The sequence below is a fragment of the Rhinichthys klamathensis genome, unplaced genomic scaffold, assembly GCF_029890125.1.
Source record: "Rhinichthys klamathensis goyatoka isolate OS25496 unplaced genomic scaffold, OSU_Roscu_1.1 h1tg001043l_1, whole genome shotgun sequence".
Taxonomy (NCBI): domain Eukaryota; kingdom Metazoa; phylum Chordata; class Actinopteri; order Cypriniformes; family Leuciscidae; genus Rhinichthys; species Rhinichthys klamathensis.
The window spans coordinates 60,342-84,453 of NW_026607318.1; the positions used below are offsets into that span (position 1 = coordinate 60,342).

The window sequence follows — 24,112 nt, forward strand, 5'->3', positions numbered from 1 at the left end:
CAGCACAAGTGAACACAGGAGATGACACAGGAGATAACACAGGAGCAATGATTTCTTCTGCAAGTGACATATTCTGAACAGCTTCCCTACTGTAAAAAGTCTTTAACATATTCACGTGACACACTCGAGTCTTCCTTTTTCTATCTGGAGTTCCAATTACATAATCTGTAGTACTAAGTTTTCTTACCACCTCGTATGGTCCAGAAAACCGCGCTGATAAAGCAGACCCTACCATAGGCAGCAACACCAACACTTGATCGCCCTTATTAAAGGTACGCTGTACAGATTTACGATCATAGAGACTCTTCATTTTACCCTGAGCCACTTCAAGTGACTCTCTTGCCACGGAACAAGCTTGATGCAAGCGCTCACGGAACTTACTCACGTAATCCAGCACGTTCATTTTCGGGCTAGACTCAACAGATAATAGATTCTCTTTAAGCATTTTCAAAGGTCCTCTGACAGTGTGTCCGAATACTAGTTCAGCAGGACTGAATCCAAGGCTTTCTTGAACTGCTTCTCTGATCGCGAATAAAAGCAATGGTACCCCCTCATCCCACTCTTTCCCTGTTTCCATACAGTACTTTCTAAGCATTGACTTTAACGTTTGATGGAAACGTTCGAGTGCCCCCTGACTCTCCGCGTGATATGCACTTGCTACCCTATGGGAAATATTTAAACTCGACAACACTTGAGAAAAGATTTTTGAAAGAAAATTGGTGCCTTGATCTGTCTGCACAATTTTTGGTAAACCAAACGTAGAAAAAAACTTAACAAGTGCTCTAGTTACGACAGGTGCCGTGATCTTTCTCAATGGGATCGCCTCAGGAAATCTAGTGGCAGTACACATTACGGTCAATAAAAACTGATTACCGGTCTTAGATCTAGGCAAAGGGCCGACACAATCGACGATAACGTGCTCAAACGGTTCTCCCAACACTGGAATAGGAACAAGTGGAGCACACGGAATGACTTGATTCGGTTTGCCAGCGATCTGACAAGTGCGGCAAGTGCGACAAAATTGTGTGACATCAGTTTTTATTCTAGGCCAAAAGAAATGTCTCAAAATTCGGTGATAAGTTTTTTTAATTCCTAGATGTCCCGACAGGTCGTGATCGTGAGCTAAAGATAGAACTTGCTGTCGGTAAAATGAGGGAATCACGATCTGATACACACTACTCCATTCAGCATCTCCAGTCTCCGAACACCATTTACGCATCAATAAATCGTCCTCAACGAAATATGCAGTTTTTCTTTCTTGAGCTTTCTCTGTGGAAACAGCAGCAGCAAAGCACTTCTGGAGACTTTTATCCTGTTTTTGAGCCACAATAAGTCTCTCGCGCGTCACGCGCAGCTTTACACTCATAGTATCTGGAACATGCGCATTCTCAACAGCTTTAACGTCATCAGATACAACATCACTGATAAAAATAGGTGCGATAAAAGATGTAGCCAAATCATCAGCATCCGCTTTACGAGCTTGAGCCCGCGTCACTACACAAGTTGAAAATGTTTCTGGATATGACTGGGATAACTCATCAGGCTGTTCGAGCGCCACTGGTTTGTCGAAGACTTCCAGCAAAGGCATAATTTTTCCACCGGCTAAATCATTGCCCAAAATAATTTGTACCCCACTCACCGGTAAACGTTCACGAACAGCTAATTTCACAAAACCCGTACATAGTTCTGATTCTAAGTGAATCTGATGCAACGGAACTTGAACGAGACCCATCTCTATGCCCTGTACTAGAACATGACTGCCACAAAAAGTTTGCTCCGAGAACGGCAGTACATCAGCACTAATAAAGGACTGCATGGCCCCAGTATCACGGAGCATCTGAACTCTTACCCGTTCCTCAGAATTTCCCGCAACGGAAATTAACCCTTCCAACAGAAAAGGTACGTAACTGGAATCAGGCTTGTCGTTACACTCAATTTTTTTAGAATCAATCCGTTTCACAAAACCAGCACTCTTAGGTACAGAACTTGACTGTTTTCGTTTCAGTACAAAACATTCGGCAATTAAATGGCCAGGTTTGTGACAATAAAAACATTCTCGATCTTCCTTTGATTTTGGAGTACCTGATTTTGGTCGAGATGGACTACTCGAGCTCACTTGAACAGTAGCTTTCTCAAAACGCGCAGCAGCAAACACATTTTTATGCGTCAATGAAAACTCATCTGCCAGAACGGAGGCCTGAGACAAAGACGTCACTTTTTGTTCATTCAAGTAAACGACAACACGTTCAGGAATACAATTCTTAAATTCTTCCAAAAGAATTAACTCCCGCACGTCTTTTAAATCATTCACTTTACTAGATGTACACCACTTGTCAAACAAAGTGCCTTTCTCCCTTGCAAATTCAACAAAAGTCTGACTAGAATTTTTCTTATGACCCCTAAAACGCTGTCTATAAGCTTCAGGCACCAGCTCATATGCACGCAAAATCGCAGCTTTCACTACTTCATAATTCACGCTATCCGCTAAGGACAACGTAGCACAAACATCTTGAGCTTTACCGGTCAGCTTGCACTGCAACAGCAAAGGCCAAACCTCTTTAGGCCAATGGAGTATGGAAGCAATCCTCTCAAACACACTAAAATATGAGTCAACTTCTGTTTCTCGAAACTGCGGCACAAGGGAAATATGCTTACTGACCTCAAAGGTGGTTCTCACCGGCCCAGCCCCTGCCGAAGCATCAGCGGGCGGTAAAGGTTGCACAACTGGAACAGGTGTTACTTTGGCTGCATTCAATTCAAGTTCACGCAGCTTAATCTGCGTCTCCGCCTCGATTTCAAGTCTGCGGACTTCCAGTCGAAAATCCAAATCCGCTCGACGGACTTCTGCCCGTTCGCGTGTCTCCATCTGGAGTCGCGCTATACGAACCTTCAGTCGCGCATCACCTCCTATAGACTCATCTGAGTCCGGCGAAAAAGGTTCGAAGGGCGGCAAAACAGCTTTGGCTTCAGAACCCTCTACCTCAGCCGTCTCGCTCTGCTCCTCCTCCTCAAGGCGACTATCAGCACCAGGAAAAACTTCCCCACCACCTGCAGGCAACACTAAAACACCAAGTTCAACCAACCTTTGGGATACAGCAAACTTAATCTCTTTTTTAAGCCGCTGCTTCGAAACAGTAACCTGAACATGAGCAGCAATCCGCAGTAAATCATCTTTCCTACATTTATTTAACTGCTCAACCGTAGGTGCACTCAAAAAGGTGTCTAAATCAAAATCAGCCATTACTCTTATCAGAATCACTAACCATACAATCAACCAGCCCATCCACTAATCACTGCCTCGCGAATTACCACTCTACAAGGAAAGTACTGAACATGGTCATTCCACCACTCACATCAGCAGTAAATAATAACTCGGGAAACAAATAAAATATAAAGTTATCCCGGACGAGCCCCCATTAAATGTTACGATCTTTTAAAGTCTAGGAGATGTTACGCAACATTTGTTTTATTAGCACTGCTGATGGAGGAATACGGTGGAGAGAAAACCATGACAGACTCAACTTGAAGAGAAACAAACTGGATTTTATTGTCACAAAGCCGAAGCCACTAGTTCCAGTTTGGAAAAATGAGTGTACTATTTACAATGTTTACAAATATTAAATAATAAGGGAAGAGAACCAAAAAGTGGCGCCAAAGAAAAGAACAGAATATAACAAAACAATCCTTATACTACACCTAATCCTAACCAAAGAAAAAGGTGAAAAGAAAACCGAATTCTTCGGTGCATCCGGCACCTAAATAAGCTAACTACTAAAACAAAACATACACAGAGTGGCGCTCACTCCTAACCTAGTGTATCTAACAAATAAACACTACGGGCATGATGTATACCGCGGCATACTGACCTGTCGTTCTCTTTCCCAGAGAGAGAGTCGAATTACAGGACCCCACAGCGTCACACTGGGATACACATTGAAACTATGATCTCTACAACTAAAACATACTGAATATCAAGGTACAGATAAACAAAGCATACAGCACCCAACTCATTCCACTACAAAGAGCCAGACATCACTATATGAATCTCCAGTCACAGGTTTAGTAACCTCACAACGCTACACGAGCTCATGGCCGCTTCCGAGAGATCGAATGAATGAAAACGCCATCCTTTTGAACCCAGCTGGTCAACTCTGATTGGCTCCCGGGCGCCGCCCCAACGATGAGTGACGTCCCGCTAGGCCAATCACAGCAGCCTGCCAGCCAAGAGTGAGCTAGAAACAGAAACAGATAATGAGCATATACTATCAACACGTGCGAAGTATACCAACGTGCACAGACTAGTGAAAACAAAACAAACCCCCACGTGGAACGTAACAATCTGTCTATTTATCATAAATTAACATTTATAGTTGAATTCTTTTTGTCTTTTGCTTAGCATAAACTATAGGCAACAAGGAGTTCTGATTTGAAAGGAACTGCTGTGATATACTTTTGATTTGTATATAAGGCAGAAAGAGAATCATAAAACCAGGCCAAAAGGCTTTGCTGTATGTTCTGAGAACATTACGTGCTGAGATGAGACTGATAGATGATGTCATTACACAACAGAGTGATCTGTTTACTGCTGCTTGACAGCATGCTTATATATTCTCTGGTGTGCAGACAGCTGCTTACATGCTCTGAACAGGCCTACAAAAACACATCAAAATAATAAAGGGTTCCTAAGAAAAATGGGTCCAGAAGTAAGTGGACCAGTATAACCATACTTCAGTGTGAGGTTTCTTAAACAATACAGTTAACAGGGAAGAGTTTACACCGAGAGCTCTTGCAGCCATTTCCACTGTTAATTTTAGCTCCACTGTTGACAAATCAAACAAGTGTGGCTTTGAACAATAGATCTCATTGTTATAATGAATAAACTTGAATTGTTTACCAAAAAAAAATCACTATTACATTTAACCTGAAGGAGTTTTGGGATGAAAAAGAGAGAAAAAAGCAACAAGCCAAGGTGAACTTGTGACTTAAAAATGGCTATCATTGAGATTCCTGTACAGTATATTGAAGGTCTGCGGTGGCTGTGGAGTAATTTTGTGCCATCAGGGAGCATGCAGCTCTACAGCAGAAGGGCTGCCAAAACTAGAAAGCTGGGTCATAACTCAGTGAGAGACTCACATTGGTTATATAAGCAGGTCCTGCTCTTAATGTGTTCTGCACACTCCACTTCTCCATCACCCGCGTTCACACAGACCAACTGCATTACAATCTTCATATGTCACCTCGATGCTCACCAAATGCACCACTGACAATTAACACACAGAGACTTACCTAATCTATCTATCTATCTTACAATTTGATCATGTGCTAAAAGTGTATTTGGAGATGTGTAAGCTGTCTATAGGGGTACCATAAGTCAGGACGGTCTGGTGTTTCCTGCTCTGTTTAGATGAGCGTAAGGTCCAGCAGATGTCTGCTGTTATCCAGACTGTCTGTGTCCTGAGCATTTGAGGAACAGTTGCTCTCCAATGTAGTGAGGGGTGTAGTTGCAGAGAAAACCCACCAGGGAAATGAATGTACAGACAACACTGACCTTCAACTTATTCAAGTAAAATTCCACATATCCTGTGGAAAAATACAGTTTAGAGGGAAGAATTTACCTAGTCTAGTTTGTTAAGATAAAGCCAACAGATGAGTGGTAAGCAACAGTATATCAATATAATATCAGTTATATCACAATTATCGGCAACACTGTACAAAAAGGTCCCATTTGTTAACGATAGTTGATGCAAAACTATTCAATTAATCTAAAACATAAGTAAGCTTGGTAATTAAAGTCATCTGGAAAACTAGACTACTGTCACCTTTCAGCAACTTTGAAAGACTCTAAAAGTCAAGATGCTAGGTTTGCTTTACTCACACAACACTAGAGCACAACATCTTCTCTAGCTGTAAATATTAGTCTCGCGTAGCCAAACCTTCAGACTGACGGCAGAAAGTCTGAACTCCATAGCTGCCTTCATTGGCCAAGGACCACCTAGAGGGCTGACATGTAAAGCAACCATTCACAGTTCATTTTGTTCAGCATCATGTTTAGGGGCGTGAAAATGTAAAGTCTATCGCTGCGTCCGAAATCAAATACTTCCCTACTATATAGTATCTGAAAAACAGTATGCCAGCAGAGTAGTACTTCCGAATTTCATTCATACTACCCATATTCATATTATAGAGTATACTTTTTATGGTCGCAAAGTAAATTCAAACTCAAATGTAGTTCCTAGACAGTAAGGACGCAGCATAAGTCCCTACAATAACAGACCAAAGTGTAAAACTCTTGGATGTATTTTAAAGAGTCTATGCCATAAACTTCACACACTTTTGAAAATCCAGCGTTTAGTTAGTAGTTGATCATAATAAGCGCTCATTGTCACAGTTGTAAACACAACGGCTTTCTTCTTCCATAAGGGGGTTTGGCGTCACAGTGGCTTTGTTTCCAGGAGGACCGTTAAAGAACATGACATGTCTCCCAGAAATCCTGGAGAATTCAATTCAGATGACGACTTTGAAAATCTCAGACGTTCAGCCAACGGTCCATGGGCATGATGTCTGAAGCTTAGACTATGTACATATAGACAGAAGTCAAATGACTGACCTTTGGCTTTGAAGTAATCAAAAACACTCTTCTATTTGACTGGGGTACTTAATAAAACTTGTAATGGTAAACTCTGCAAGGTTTTGTTAATAAGCAAATACTTGGCAGTCAGCGAAGAGAGCCAAACAACAGCACTTGCCGATCAGCAGCACAGCCAGGAAAAGCTTACAGTATATTCGTTCTCTCATTGTAGTTTATTTAACAAACATTGGAGATGGATTGGAATGGAAGTGGCAGCTTGGGTTCGATTGAGCACTTTGGTTCTAAATATAAGCGCGTTTGTTTCATTGAGCCGCCCCTGGTTGACGTCTCAGCGTTCCGAGAAGCCTCAGCGCATGGAAAGTCGGAGCAGCCCACAGCACCGGTGGGCCAACTTTCCAGAGCATCCATCAAAAAGTGCTGTTTCAAAGGTGGCTTTTCCACACATTTCTGAGAAGAAAGAAATGAAAATATGACTTAACTCAAGCAGTTTGTTCACGGAACAACAGACGACATGCAGCATTGAGCATCTCTCATTCATTCACATCACGACTGGAGCAGACTATCAAGGAACCAAAGTCAGACTTGCTTGGACTTCTCTCAGGGTTTCCACTCTTTCATTCCATTAGCATTAACATTTCTGGCAGAGGACCCCCGGAAATCTGCCATTTGAAATCTGCCATATTTGCTCATGGAACTATGTTTTTGTGCTGCCATGTGACCAGTCACTCTGGAGCATCATGAAAATGACATCATGATAATGTTAACTGGTGGATGGTGGCATCATGAGAACACACAGACCCAAACTCTACTCTAGCAAATTTCCTGAGATGTGACATCAAAGGCAGAAAGTGATTCCAAGTCACTGACATGTCATTCAAAAACCTGATATATTATGAAAATTATCGTCTGAAAAATACTATTTTTTTTAATTGAACAGTCTATTGAAACTTTAGACATTATGTATATATATATAAGACATTTGCAAACATTTTTAGAGTTTATTTAGATGTAAATTTATATATAGGCCCTACTCTAAAAATGTCTGCATATGTCTTTGTTGTGTAGCTACGAGGAGTGCCATCTACATCTGAGCCTACTTCACCTTTAAGACAGCGAGTGAAGCGGCACCTGAGGCTTCTGATTCCCAGGACACATATTTCATCACTGGACTATAGTAATGAGACTTCCACGACACAAATCGGCACAAAGCCAAATGATTTTGTCTCATTATAACAGCAGAAACAACTTAAATTACTACGTCTTACTCCGTAAAGACATCATTAGAAACTATGAAGGGTCTATTTGTTTTTGTGTAAACTCACAAAAAAGCTAAAAATTGTGCTTTTGTAAAATAAAGAAAACAAACAGGATGCCGCTTTCTGCCGTCCTAGTTTCCTTTCTGTGAAGTTTGTGGAGCGTGTCACTAAAATTAATCAAAACTTGTCACAGTTTTTCTTTCGTTTTGTTAACCTGTAAGTTAAAGTTTCGTATGTTTAAGTTAAATATACCTATAAGTTAAAAAAAAATCATTCTGTTGTTCTCCATTTACAGAAGCACTGCAGGTGCATGATGACAATGTGAATTTGCATGTTCTGTTTTTTATACTGCTATTTGCACCAATGGCTGGCCGACTCCTGGCCACCCCACCCACCCCGATGGCCAGAATAAATTTTAGTAGCATCAGTTATGCATTTCATAAATAAGTCAAACATATTCTTTAGTAAAAGAAGACGGGGCATTATGTGTCGTGACGTGCTTTTTAAGTGCCAATGGTTACAGTATACTGTTACAGCAGCTTTTTGATGTGTCTTTGCCACGTTTTGACAAGCAGGGATGCAAACAGCGCGCTTTTCGGCGCCTCTCGCTTTTTTCACGTCAGTTTGGGTGACAAAGTCATCTGAAGTCATTCCATAGCTTAATGTGAGGGACAGAAGTCTATTTACATCATTAAAGTATACGGAAACTCGTTTTCCCTCCTCTGCGGCTGTCAATCATTCTCCATTCATATTCAAACAGCGCGCGCGCCTCTTGGATGCATGGTAAAACTCTCTCCAATATGATATATTCACATTATAATGCATGATCTGTAGATAAAAGGCTGTAGATTTGCATAAAATTACTTTATTTTGTTGGAGTTTGTTGTTGTTTTTAAACGACTCACTACCGTGTGCTTGCTAGATCATCACACACACATCACTAAGGACTATGAATCGGCATCAAACGCACAATAACTGGAATATAAAACTGAAACAAAGGAACAAATCGCACTAGGATTATTTTGTGCGCTCGACATTTCTTCGCTTTGTGACGTGAACTTTTAAATGCGCACTTATGCAGCGCAGCACACACAGAGTCACCATGTTGCTTTGAGCACATCATTCTGCACCCGCGATGCGCATACACACTGTGTGCGCTCTGTTTTTCATGTTATCATCGGTTTGCGCACTGAAATATTATTAAAAGCCAATATATTTTGTTATACCTAGCCTGCTCAATATATTTAAAATAAGCATAATTTAATTGTATATTATTTCTTTGTAGTGTAGGCTATATATGCACTTCTGAATTCTTGACATAATATAAAATTGTGAAATGTATGATTGCCTGATTGAATTTTATAAGAGATTTATGCACTCATTAAGTTTATTAAAAATTCATAGTACATTTATGTAATATTTAAAGGTGTTAACTGTAATCTTACACTGCAAAATAATAACTTAAAAAGGATTAAATTCATCACAATTATGTAAGTATCTGGAAATTTGCCGCGGGGCGAGGGCCCTTATATATATCATATATATATATATATATATATATAATATATATATCATTATATATAATAGAATATATATTAATAGGGCCCTACTAATATCATTAGTAAGCTAACATTAAGTATAACACAATAACCCAAAGTATATCAGTAGGAGTTTCCTTAAGTCTTTCTGATAGTTTTCTACAGGCCGGTTTACTACAACAGTAGAATAAAATTCTGAAATTATGATTTATAGTTTTGGTGTGCCACCCCAAGATTTTAAGTGGCCCCATCTGGCCACCCCTATGAGAAATTTCTGGAGGCGCCACTGATTTGCACATGTAAAACTGAACAAAACAAATGGGTCACAGACACCATTCTAATCAGGAAAAATATATATTGTGGCCCCCTCATTTTAAGATGAGACACCAAAAAAAATTAATTCTGGTATAACACAGCAGACTACTTACTGTACATAAAATGTATATAAATACCAGTTGTCACTCTATATATCCCAATAATTTTTCTTAATGAGATTATATTTAAATGCATAGTTTTATGATCAAAGCTCTGTAGTTTTTTATTGTGTATATAATTATATATTATATATTAAAATTGAAGTAAAAAAAACATGGCTTTTTTGTGGATATTTCAGTAATTTTATCATTTTCCATGAATGTAAAACTGTATTACTGCACCCTTTTCTTTCGGACATAGCTCAATGGCTTGTGAAAGGAGGAAATGTAACACCAGCTCTCAATGTTCCACAATGTTCTCTATGTCATCTGGTTGTCAAGCCTCATTACAACAATCAGGTTGCATTAAACCTTCCTGGATAGCTATATCCAGGAAGGTTCATTGGGCATTGGTGATAGAATCTCAAAGGTCGTTTAAGGTTCGTTTCATGTGGTCAATGTTTTCAGTTAGGGATCTGTGCTTGATGCAAAAGACTCCTGATAACTGGTTGATTACAAGAGACTTGAAGAATAAAGCCATGCACACAAATCAAAATCAGCTTGTACCGCAGGAAAATGCACAGCAAGTGTGTCTGACAGGCGGTTTCGACGAGTTCACTGATTACAGAATCTGAGCCTCCTGTATGATATGATGTGTGGCAGTGGACTCAACTCACAACACTCCAATGCGATGTGATGTGAGCGACTTACATGAAAAATAATTTGCATTTAGAAAAAAACAAGGGGTTTGAAGTCAACGTAAGTTGGAAATATAAGTCATGATGTCATGGATTTTATGTTATCATTTTCTATTCTCCAAACTGACCCTGAAAACTGTGGCCAGACAGCAGCTTAATGTCATACAGCTGGTTAATGCAACTGTCTATATTTTCCAATGTCTTTACTTTGCAGAATAAGTGTCCGAATATATGTAGTGAAACCAGAAATTTTGTTAATCGACAAACTACTATCGTACTAACACGTATGACAAGTTCCAGAGTTCTATTCTATGGAACATGTCACATGCAGCAGTGCTGTATACGTATGAAAAAAACACAGCTATTGACCAATCAGAATCAAGGAGTGGGAACTAACTGTTTTATAATGAAGGCCAACACATGTGCAGTGATTCACGTTCCAGCTGCTGCCATCCACTGTACCGCACAGCTGAGAAAAACAACACCTAGCAAACAAGTGCAGCTGCGGCAATGGAAAGAATGACATGCAAACATTAAATATACCTTAATTACCACAGCCTGTCGAAAAATAATTAGATACAACAAGCATTATAGCTGTCATATAAACTGTGGAAAAATTAGGTAATTTTATGTATTACTTAACTGGTTATCTAATACGGTCAAGTAAGGTAAAGAGAAATCACTAGATGGGGGACAGAGTATGTGAGCGGTGTGAAAGTGGAAAAATTACAAAGTGTTCCTTCCGCATATTAAAATAACTATATATATATAGTAAATATTGGAAATAAAATGTATATACCATTTATAAGTTTGGGGTCCGTAAGATTTATGATTTTAAAAGAAGTCTCTTATGCTCACCAAGGCTGCATTTACTTGATCAAAAATACAGTAAAAACAGTAATATTGTGAAAGTTATTTCAAATAAATATTAATCCATTTTAAAATGTAATTTTTTCCTGTGATTACAAATCTGAATTTTTCTTCAGTGTCGAATGATCCCTCAGAAATCATTCTGATGCTGATTTCCTGCTCAAGAAACATTTCTTATTATTATCAATGTTGATGAATAGAACGTTTAAAACAACAGCATTAATAAAATCATTTTGTAACAATGTACATTTCTTTGAAGAAAAAAAAACTTTTGAATGGTCATGCATATATAGAAGTCAAATATGCATGCAAATTTTACGATGGAGTGAACTCTGAGAGGGGTTTCTCTCAACAGTGAATGGGGAGCAACAAAGGAACAGGAAATGGAAAACCCAGAGCGGAGAGATTACACAACACTTTGGGAGGGGAGGACAAATTGCCGGTGCTCCACTTTACTCATTTGCTTTTGTGCCGAGGAGAAAAAGAAAAGGACTTAAACATTAAATTCTGTCCAAGAGTTGGTCTATAGAATAAACCATATGACTAGCGCCTCAGTGGTCCCCACTCTCCTGTCCATAAACAAAAAGTCACAAGAGAATGTCCTCGTGCAGCAGAAAACCCTCAGTCAGCTCATCTTCAGACCTGCTCTAGGGTCAGTTTGTGTATAGGCCATCTAATAGCTTTGGCTTTATAGCAGTTTAGGTTCCAACCACAATGTTGTATTTGGTTTCCAAAGAAACCTTTTTAAATCTGGGAGCACAGCCATCTGTGAGGTCTGTAGAAAAAAAAAAAAAAAAACTTTTCTGGAATTGGAATAAAGGACTGATATGTATGAGGAAAAACCATGAGCGATCATGCTCAGCAAAAAAAACTAATACGGTTCCTGTCTTGATCTTTGCCATATTGACAGCGGGTGCTGCAGAACCGTATTCTGCTTGCTTTTGTAAACACAAAACTATAGAATCTATGCTGTCCAAATCATAATTGCATTTTTAAATGCTAATTTGAGGTTGTGCAAGATTGCGGCTCTATTAGTTTCTTCTTTGCTCTGCTTACTGGAGCAAAACTTTTTAAACAACCAATCCTCAATTGAACACACTTTGCAAAGCCTCTCACATATCCTCTTCTGGAGATTCTGAGGCTGACCTGAAATGACCAATGACACAAGATCATTTTTACGGGATGTCTCTTTAGCCATTTAAACAAATGCCAGATAGCTAAATATTTAGACATAACTGCACTTTAAAAGGGGTGAAGGAGTTTTAAAGACCCCCCTAAAGAACCCCTTTTTACACACGCATTCAGAATGATTTGAATACTGAATCATTATTAATATACTGTAGTAGCACAATAACTAACTAAACCAATAGAAATGTCATGGCCACAAGAGTCAAGATTTGTGTCAGAAGAAAATCCTTTTTTTAGAAGAGAGATTTCATTCTGGGCTTTGACTTCTACCTCCTCAATAACCACAGCAACAAATCTGGCTTTCAAAGACTAAGATGCAGTAAATTTCGGGGGGACAGGGGGATCTGAGAGCGTTTCCACTGACCGCATCCTCCATTACAGATCAAACAGTCCTTAAGAAAAACTGGACTGGACTATAAGATTAATAAACCAAAACATCCAATATAAAAGGCAAAAATACACAAAGCCTGCAAGTTTCACTCAAATTACATGAATGAGTATTAGTTGAGTGTAACTGGTGAATTTTTATATAATATTTGCATACATAAACACATGTATACAAAAAAAATAAAACATTTTTAAAGAAATGATTTACTCTCCAAGGATGAATTACACTGATGAAATGTAAAAAAAAATGCTGTTCTTTTGAATGTTCTCTTCATCAAAGAATCCACAAAAAGATATTAATTGATGACATTACTGGCTTGTGATACAACTACATTGCATAACTGCTCATTCACAAGAGAAGACAAAGAAGGAATCAATAGTTCATGTTTAAGTCAAGTCAAGTCACCTTTATTTATATAGCGCTTTTTACAGATTGTATCAAAGCAGCTTCACAGTGATGACATGAAAATAATACAACAGGCAGGCAGTTTAAAAAGAAGCTTCTCATTGCAGATCCTGCTAAAGATAGAGGCAACAGATCAATTGTAAAATATGTGCTTTGATTCAATTTTCTGCAGCTGCAATGTGGCCACTTACAGTATGTGTTTTGGGATGAAAGAGTTATATCAATGTGACACATCTTAAAGGGAGCATTTGGAGACGTGGCATGAAGAGGTTAATCCCCCTGAAATCAATTAAAACTAGTCCAAGGTTGTTTCAGTTAAGACTGTGTGAATCATAGACATGCCATGTTTTTGATTCAGACTGCAAAGGAGAGCTGGCTCTAGACACATGGACAAAATGAAATCTGCTAGACATACTTGAGAATCAGATCTCCTCTTCTCTAGTTCAGCTGCATAATCGGATTAGACAATCAACAACATAACATTTAACATGTTAAAGGAATAAACTGCTAATTCACAATGCAAGATTGTCTCAAAGGAATAATTCAACCAAAAATGAAAATTCAGTCATTTACTCACCCTCAAGAGTTTCTTTGTTCTGTTGAACACAGATGATGATATTTTGAAGAATGTTGGTAACCAAACATTTTCTGCACCCCATTGACTTCCAACGTATAGAAATAGTACTATGAAAGTCAATGGGAAATAGTAACTGTTTGGTTACCAACATTCTTGCAATTATGTGTGTGTGTGTGACCCCATTGACTTCCAACGTATAGAAATAGTACTATGAAAGTCAATGGGAAATAGAAACTGTTTGGTTACCAACATTCTTGAAATTGTGTGTGTGTGTGTGTGTGTGTGTGTGTGTGTGTGTGTGTGTGTGTGTGTGTGTGTGTGTGTGTGTGTGTGTGTGTGTGTGTGTGTGTGTGTGTGTGTGTGTGTGTGTGTGTGTGTGTGTGTGTGTGTGTGTGTGTGTGTGTGTGTGTGTGTGTGTGTGTGTGTGTGTGTGTGTGTGTGTGTGTGTGTGTGTGTGTGTGTGTGTGTGTGTGTGTGTGTGTGTGTGTGTGTGTGTGTGTGTGTGTGTGTGTGTGTGTGTGTGTGTGTGTGTGTGTGTGTGTTAAAAAGTAAAGAAATAAACTCATACCGGTTTAGAACACCTTGAAGGTGAGTAAATGATGACAGAATTAAAACAAAAAAATAACCAAAAACTCATGTATAGCAATCTAGATCTCTGAAGAAGACCAATTTAGCAGTGAAGACAGTCCATCCATGTGCTCAACATCTGATCCATACACATGTGGTTTGCTACTGTTGTTACGCAAATGCATTCACTTCATAGATCTGCAAGAAATAGCAGGGAAACTGTCTACTGCTTGTTTGTGTTGCTACACGGACTCATCTGATCTGAGAAGAATAAATACTTGTCTTGCATGGTAATCATTTTCGTTCCACATTTGAAAACAATTAACATATGTTAGTCTACAATATTGGTATCATAGCATTTTATTTTAAGTCATTACATTTGCAAGACAAGTTAAATGAACATTTTGACTGTGATTACTTTTGAAAATGCTGACATCTAGAAAAAACAACCATTGTTTATTGATCTATTGATTTTAAATCTGTTTAAAAAGAGTCTTACGACTGATACACAAAGTAATAAAAGGCAAACTACACTACAAACTACACAACTACACTACACTACACTAGTCTTACACACCTAACCGATAGCAATTTCACAGTTTGGGCAATACAGCCTGTTCCATTTGTAAGAACAGCATCTTTTCTCATTTCCAGATGTATGGCATGTCTGTAAAAATGGTTATTTACACTAAATACTCTTGAAAGGAAAGAATAAACAAAAACTGGGTATTTAAGGCCAAATTGCTACTATTGAAAAGGTCAAGACTGTCACACACAGCTTAAGTGGGTCTCTGAACCAATCAGATGTCTAGCTTTTCCACACCTCCATCTCAGCTCTAACCAAGACCATGATTGCAACATCGGGAGTGGGTTGACCAAGCACACTTTCCTGGTTTCTCCTTTATATGTGATCTGTGTACCACATATAGCCTACTCCTTTACCATTACATTGATATTTAATGTTCCTGAAAACGCAAAAACAACCGCATATATCGTGTTAGTGAATATCATTTTGAGGAGATAGCCTACATTAAGTTTACTCGGCTCCTCTCTCAACTGATGTCATCTCTCTTGCGCAAATACACAGCAGGCGACTCTTCACACTTCACAGAAAGAGTTCAGGTCATTACATAGAGGATATGACCCTCATAAACACAACAGGATTTCACAACTCAATGCCATAACCACCCACAGTGAAATGCAGACTCTCTCAATGAACATCATACAAACATGCGCTGGGGGTCAAGAGGAAACTACATGCCCATGAATCTGAATTAGTGCTACATATCATACAAATACAAAGTACATGATGACAATTTATGGACCAAATTCTGTGGCAGCATTACATTTTTTTTTTTTTCTCATTTTGTGAGAAGCAGATTTAGCAAGTCAGGAGCCAGGTTTGTTATATCGTCCTCATACGTCTATCTAGTACTTCTCAACCAAATCAAAGTGTCTCACATTTCCATTAAATGATGATCATCTGTCATCATCTATAGTGCAGGTGTAACCAAGAACTCCTTAGTCTCCACTATTTTGAATAGCAAGCAAAATGTAGTCCAATGCAATTGCACAGTACTAGTTATTTGTCGCCACCTACTGGATAGAAAACCCACCTTGCAATACATGTAAGATCTTTGCTTATTTATGAATGCAAAAGTTCATCCAAATAAAAATTAAACTGGTTAAATTAACCATACATACAATATAATATATAAATATATTTATTTATTTTTTGTAAAGAAATTTGTACTTTAATTTAGCAAGGATGCATTAAACTGGTCAAAAGTGACAGTAAAGGCATTTATAATGTTAGAAAATAATTTCATTTCTAATAAATGCAGAAATATTAATCAAAGAATCCTGGACAAATGAGAATAATGATAGTTTCTCGAGCACCAAATCATCACATTAGAATGATTTCTGAAGAATGATGTGACACTGAAGTCTGGATAAATTATGCTGAAAATTTAGCTTTACCATCACAGGATTACAGTTTTTACATTTTGAAATAAATTAAAATAGAAAACAGTTATTTTAAATTTTAATTTCACACTATTTTTATTTTTACTGTTGATCGGTGTTGGGTGTAACTAATTACTAAGTAGTGCAGATTATGCAGAAACTGCTTCTGTAAATTTTATGATGAATCTTATGATTTTATTAGGTAAATTCCATATCCATAAGAGTAAAATAAATAATTCTAATCCTTGTTTGAAGGTTTTTTTTGGCCGAATTTCAGTTGTATACTGAGTCTCTCAAATGTATCGATAACAAAAAATGTAGTGATACAATTGTATTTGCTAAAGAATTGAAATGTGAATTATGATATGCTGTTTTTCTTTCAAGTAATACCGATTACTGGTTTCTAACTTTCTCTTAAGTCATTATTTTATTTACATAATAGATAGACTTATACCCTTTATTTATTTATATTATTATTATTATTACTCTTTCAATGTCCTATTTTTATTTGTCTCTTATTCATTTATTGTAAAACTTAAATTCTTGATTGTTATCTGTTTGGATGTAATGTTATTATTGTAATTTGTTGTATGTTATGTCTAATAAAAAATAAAAATAAATAAAAAAAATCCGATCACACGGTAATTCGTATGCATTTTATGAGGTGGCTAAATTGTACGACCTAAGTCGTACAAATTCGTATGAATTAACCACCTTGTAAAATCCGTATGAAATGTCCCGAGTTCAGACTGGTACAAACCAGTGGTTCTCAACTCCAGTCCTCACCCGCTGCTCTGTACATTTTGTATGCCTCTCTTATCTGACACACTCAGTTCATGGATTATTAAATTAGTTATTTTAGAGTAACTTACCCAACACTGCTGCTGATCAAATAAATGCAGCACTGGTGAGCATAACTTTTTATAAAGGCCCCAAACTTTTGAATGGTAGTGTAGATAAAATAAAACTTGTATATCAAAACATTTAACCAAAGTTACAATCAAAGTAAAGCACAAGTCTTTTTACCTGGTATTTCTGATATACAAAATGTTTTTATGTATTATTTCAATTTAAAACACTAACAATGACAAAGATTTCAGAGCATACAATACAGATCTTTATTTGTTGGTCATTTGAGTGCAGATATACTGATGTGTTTGATTTCATCCACTCGGTTCTTGTGCATCTGGAAGGCCGGTCTCACCCAGCGCCCACACGAACACTGTTCACCGTACCAGTTAAACGAGCCCAGCTTTGAGCTGCACTTGGGACACAATAGCTACAAGAGAGATATTACAAAAGCTTTTACTTTGAAACATTAAAAACACCAACAAAGAAACAAAATGGCATAGCCACTACAATCTCTAGCCACAACCTACCCACATAGAATATCATCCAATTATCAATCTTAAAGGTACAATATGGAGGATTTTTGTACTAAAATATCCAAAAACCACTAGGCCAATGTTACATATTTTGTTTAGTTGATTACTTACATATCCCAAATGTTTCCAACTATTTGTAAATCGTGAGAAAATTGCGATTTTAACCAAGGAAACGGGACGTGTGAGCATGGGTGAGGAGTCGCCAGTCAATGGCGTCATATCCGCGTTACCCTCGGTTTCCGCTCGTACTGCCATAGTAACCATGGCGACAGACGTGGACAACTGAGTTATGCCTAGCAGGATGCTCATGCTGTTGTTGTTTTGTTCAAACATTATGGAACATGGCAAGCAGACTTTGAGACAGAAAGAGGACTAAAACGAAGATCAACATCTTTCGAGATGGCGAGAGCTCCACGTCCGCGACTAACTTCGACTTGACAGAGACGCGAGTGTTGCATGTTACTTTATTAGACAGGTGAGCAAATGTACATAAAACGAATCAATGTTATGTAGTTCAACATGATGAAAAGTTAGAATGTGATCTGTATGTTATTTTAAAGCTCCAGTCCGTAACTTTTTTAAGTTAAAAATAATCCAAAATAATTATATAAAAAAAAACGTATTCTGCCAGTGGTCAAAACTATCTGCTTGCCATAGCTAGATTCAAAACGGTTAGCTTGTAATAATGATTTTAATTCCAGTGGTACTGGTGGGTTTCCGCGGGAAATTCGAGCATGTCTTTGCGTCATTACCTCACACCCGTACATATTAAAGAAAGAGTTTCGGCTAGCCGGCTATACTGCGCGTGACGAGATGTTTAGATGTATAGGCTTTTCTCGCAGCACTTTACATAATTAAACTTATGGCATCCAGAAAGATACAAACAACAATCATCAGTGTCAACTGGAGATTCAGCAGTTATAAAACCCAAAAGACTTCGTACTTCGGATTTAAGGTGGCTAGAGAAAGAGAAAGAAACCGTCTCATGCGAATACAAGGATTTAAACATCGGCTTTTGAAAAGTGCGTGAACTCCGTGTTTTGAAGGGGTTCAAAACGGAAGAAGAGACGGCTTTTTTCTGCTGAACAAGTAAGACATTTCAATAGTTCAATCGTGTAACAGTACGTTTTCTTAATTCACACAGTTATGGAGTTTCCTTTGTTGTGCCTTTCTCATTTTGCTATTATGGAGAATATGAATTCTGAACTACACTGCTAACCATAAAACACATTAAATTTAACATTAGTCACGCAATGCTGATGTTGTTAACATGAACAATTTGAGAACAAAGTAGGCTATAATTTGCACGGTTGCTGTAAATCGCGTTGATTAAATCTAACAAAGCTTATCATGTCGAATGCTTTTTCCCCCTTAGTTGGTCAGAACAAAAATGGATTTTACTTACTTGTTCAGAAGACATTTTCTTATGAAAATTCTTATGTTGGTCAAACTTTCAAAAAGTGAATCTGTGATTCTGTATGACAGTATCCACACAGCGCGGTGACTGACAGCAGCACTCGCCTCAAAACACTGTGTTCATCCGCGCTGTTTCATGCCGATTTACAACCCACGTAAAGATAATAATTCCGCGAATCACTGCAGTTACAGATTTCGAACAGAGAGATGGCGACAAAGAGGAAAAGATACGGACTGCAGCTTTAATGCTGATCTAGCTTACTGTCTAATACAGCCAACAAACAACCAAACTAACAACATTCAACACACTCAAATGCCGTTTAGTGTGATAGTGTAAGGGTTCGAGCAAGTGAAAAGGCGCTGCATTACCTCAAGTTTAATTCGTCTAATAAACTGACCTGTGTGAGTATTAATTCAGCGCTTGGGTGTAGTTCGGTAGAATGAAATGTCCGTATTCCTTTATATCCGCGGGAATCGTGTTGCGTGTGGCGCTGGTATACGTCTATCATTAGCAATCGCGCCCTGCTTCACACCACAGTCACGTTAAAAACATCAATGTTTTCACTCATCCATGAAAGATCCATCAGCTTGACGACAAGATCCATAATTCCGCTTAATGCTTTGCGACATTAGTATCCGCCTTTGTTATTGTAAGAGGTTAGCGACCCCTGGTGGCGAATAATCCTACATATTGTACCATTAAAGCCAATAGTTAAAAAAATATACTTGTAAAAAAGTAAATGGACATACAGGAACAACGTTTTGATCATTCTATTTAATTGTGTGTCCAGATGTGTGAAGCAGTCAGGTACTACCTGTCCATCCAAAACACCTAGTAAGGCCTGCTCCATCCATTGCACCGGCTCTATGAAGAAGGATGTGCACTGTCTCTGATTTTCAGCTGTAAGGCTCACTATCCTCGTCTTCTTATGAGAGAATGAAGAGGCTCCTTCTCCCACACAGTGACTGAGAATGCTGGAGTGACGGAAAAGTGTGCGTCTGTTGGGAACGAAAGAAAACAGCAGGTTAAGATACTTTAGTTGGTGAACGTCGCGCTTTCACAAAAGTACAACTTTGTTGATCCTGGAACAACATTCCAATCAACCAATTAGATTTGAGGTTTACAGTTTATGTCAAGTTTAGGCTTATAACCAGGGTTAGGTGCTTCTACATCAGTGTTATTCACCTATCATTTCCCTCTGATATTAGGGATACCTTAAGGGTAGGGGTAGGTTTAGGGTTAAGACTAGATTTTCGGACAGGAATGTTGTTCCAGGATCAACAAAATATGTTGTGTATAAAAAGAAATACAAATTTACCTGCACTTTCTACATCTGTATACAGCTTCTGCATTCTGGGTTTGTGCAGGGTCAACAGCGAAGACTTCTTTTGGCACATTTTGGAGCTCTGAATTTATCAAAATACATGACTTTAATATAGGCCCTTGTAAGTGTCTTTCATTACTGTATTTAATAAATATATAGACCAATTAACTATGGGTGTATAAAGCTGAAATTAACACATTTTTACCAAATATATTAAGCAAGTTTAAGTATGTCCATACCTGGATATTTCTCTGTAATTTTCTTCAATCTAAACTGTTTGTATAAGGGATTTGTGGTATCTACTTTACAGTCCATTAATTCATAGAGTGCCAGCTGGTCCAGAAATTCTTCATTCATTCTGAGAAAATGAGCGGAACGCTCTTCAATAATAATGCTCTTCACAAACGAGTAATCACAGGATAAATAATGAAAAACACTCACTTAACATCTGGTTTTAAGTTTTGGAGTTTAGAATATGCATCATGAAGATTCAGGTGTTGTGTTTTCATCAGGTAAGCAGTCACCACTGCCGCACTTCTACTTTGCCCAACATGGCTGCAAACAATCAAACAAATAAATATCAAGAAAAAAAAGTTGAATTCCAGGTTCTTTAAATAAAATAGCCAAATAGCAATAGAACAATTATATATATAATATTTATAAATATATTTAATAAAAACATTTTTATATATATATATATATATATATATATATATATATATATATATATATATATATATATATATTAGAAAAGACACTAGTAACACTTTCTTACAACTTGCATACCTATGAATAAACATTATGCTAAATAGGTCAGTAGTTATATATATATATATATATATATATATATATATATATATATATAAGATAATATAACTCATTTTACTTTATTAACATCAACAATTTATTACATTTGTGAATGCACTGTTATGTATTATATACTGTAATTAATCATAAAAGTTTTTATAACCTACCAATGCACAAGAACTGCTGGTGATTTGGACTCATCTTGTGTGCTGAGAGCGTCACGTATAAAGCTGACACAGTCATCCAGTCTGCTCAGGAGATCTGTGGACGCATCATCCAGAGCTCGGACAAATTTCGTGTCGAATCCAGCAGACACAGCAGGTTCCTCTGAGTCAACGCTGAGTATGTGTGTTACACCGGCGTCTGTCAGGCTCTGAGGATCCTTCACATCGGACACAGATCCGATGTAGAGTCCAGCCTCCACTCCTATCATGGTTTACTGGGTAAACACAACAACACTTCTCATATCAATAAGTGTAACTTCTTAACTAACGTTACGTCTCTGTTACTGCTACATTTCCAGGGTTATTATTAAACTTTTTTATAAATTCATAAGAGAGTATTATAATAGATTTGATTAATTCAAAGGTATTTCCCCGCAGCTCTAGAGCTATGCCTGTAATGTAAACATCAACGCTACTGAACTCACGTGTTACTTGCAGGTTGCTGAAAAAGATGGAGGTCCAGTAAAATAAAAAAGTCCGTGGGAAACAAAAATAACTTGTTAGTTCCGGACAGAACGCTGTTATATTATGGCTTCACGATGCCTCTAGATGGCGTTAATAGGAAATAAATACTTCGTTGACATTCCAATATGGAAAAACGTGGTGTTATTTGTTTAAGTCTTGTCATTCCTGTCTATGTGATTTATTTTGTTAAAAAAAAAACAATTTAAAAAAAACATTATTCATGTTATTTTTTCATTTGTGGACTTCAGTTGAGTTTGTAATCATTAAGGTAGCTTCTGGGGACACTTTTTAAAAGTATAGTTTAAACATAGGCATATATAATTGACATTAGCAAATAAAATAAAATAAAATAAAATAAAGGAACCCTAAGTCAGAAACACTCTTACAAACTTAAAATTGATCTACAGTCTGCTCTGTTTTTAGAATGAAAAAGAAAACTAAAAAGCATGTTCAGCCAGAAGTTCCTTGAGAACACAGGCTTGATTTATTGTAGAACCATTACTAAAGCAGTTTAAAAGAGAATTTATAGAGCTGTACCTTACAATATTAACTCAGGGAACTGTGCTGTATTAGATTTTATTTGAGCTTTAAATCTTTTTTTGCATCGAGTTCCCATGGTGTGTTCTATTTCTGCCCTTTTGGAAGGCTTTCGGCTGTCCTGCATGTGTTTAATGAAAGCCAAGACTATGACATTTAAACAGGAGTGAAGAAATTCAGTCCACTGCACCTCATGTCAGACACATGCTGTCATTTCAATTACATAAATGGCTGCTCATCTAGCCTATAGCATGTCATACATAAAGCATTAAAAAACTGTCTTAGTCATTCATGAACATTTCGTATTTTCTCAGAAATTTACTGAGATATTATAGACTACAGTGGGATTAGAAGTATTCGGTGAGCATGATGGTGGAGTATTCTCTATATGGCATATGATGTGATCTTGGTGGACACAAAAACAAGTCACTGTCCCATACAGAGCAGATGCCTGTGCTTTAATCTGACTGGTCCTCTCAGGACAAGTCCAACTTAGCCTCATATGGTCCCTCATGCAGAATCCCTGCCCAACCTGTTGCACGTATGTCTTTCTTGGGATGCACAGCATTTGTACATTATCACATGAATCCCCAATCAGCAGAAACACACACATTGTTCTCTTTTTTCTTTTGTAAGCAACTGTCATGGGATGATTAGGGTTATTGATTTTGATAAGAACATTAGAAGTTTGCACCAGAATCTTCGATTTGTCTAGACCCACAAAGGCAGATTTAGGATTAAGAGCTTAAAGCAATGCAAGGACTGATGCTTCCTATGAACATCTGTGTGGACCTTCTCCTGCACTCTTTGTGATTGCTTGAGACATTAAGAGTTCTTCCTTTGCTCTTGCAACAGGACATTGATAGGAAATGATTAGTACAGATCATTGTCAAAAGTTCCTCTTTGACTCAATATTTTCCATGAAATGTCATTTACACTCAATGATTCTTCAAAAAGGCACATACAAAAAGGCATATTGCATTTACATAAATATGTATGCATTTAATGTTAAACTTATATTTCTCACTACTAGTATTCATGATCATAGTTAGGCCAAGAGACCAGCTTTAGTTTTGTCTTCTAGGTGTCACATATTGTCCTTTGTCAGAACTGGTTTTCTTTTTCTCAGAGAAACCCAATTCTGTGAAGAATTGGAAAGACTGTTGAAATCTGGACTATTTCTCATTTCAGCCAAAGATCTGCTGCTCTGTGTTGAAGCTGGTCTCTTGGTCTTTCTTACGTTAGGCTTTCTTGTCAGTTGTTAATTTACTTAAAATGTATGTAAATGCATTTTTAATACTGAATTAAAAAAAACAGCTATCAAAAACAAGTCTGCAAACAAATGGTGTAAGACCATTCTCAGAACTAACTAACATTTCTGAGTATCTCTCTCTCTCTCTCTCTCTCTCTCTCTCTCTCTCTCTCTCTCTCTCTCTCTCTCTCTCTCTCTCTCTCTTATTAAATATTAAAATATTATTACAATTTAAATTAACTGGTTT

The 24,112-nt window shown here is 37.6% G+C and overlaps 1 protein-coding gene across 1 annotated transcript; it reads right to left on the minus strand.

Moving 5' to 3' along the window:
- Positions 1–17,558: 17,558 nt before the first annotated feature.
- Positions 17,559–21,842, minus strand: dusp12 (dual specificity phosphatase 12). Its single transcript, XM_056244656.1, has 6 exons — positions 21,555–21,842; positions 21,022–21,135; positions 20,820–20,938; positions 20,575–20,662; positions 20,071–20,254; positions 17,559–17,733 (listed from the first exon to the last, which is right to left on the minus strand). The coding sequence occupies exons 1-6, from the start codon at positions 21,818–21,820 to the stop codon at positions 17,584–17,586; spliced, it is 921 nt and encodes a 306-aa protein (XP_056100631.1). The 5' UTR covers positions 21,821–21,842; the 3' UTR covers positions 17,559–17,583.
- Positions 21,843–24,112: the final 2,270 nt, after the last annotated feature.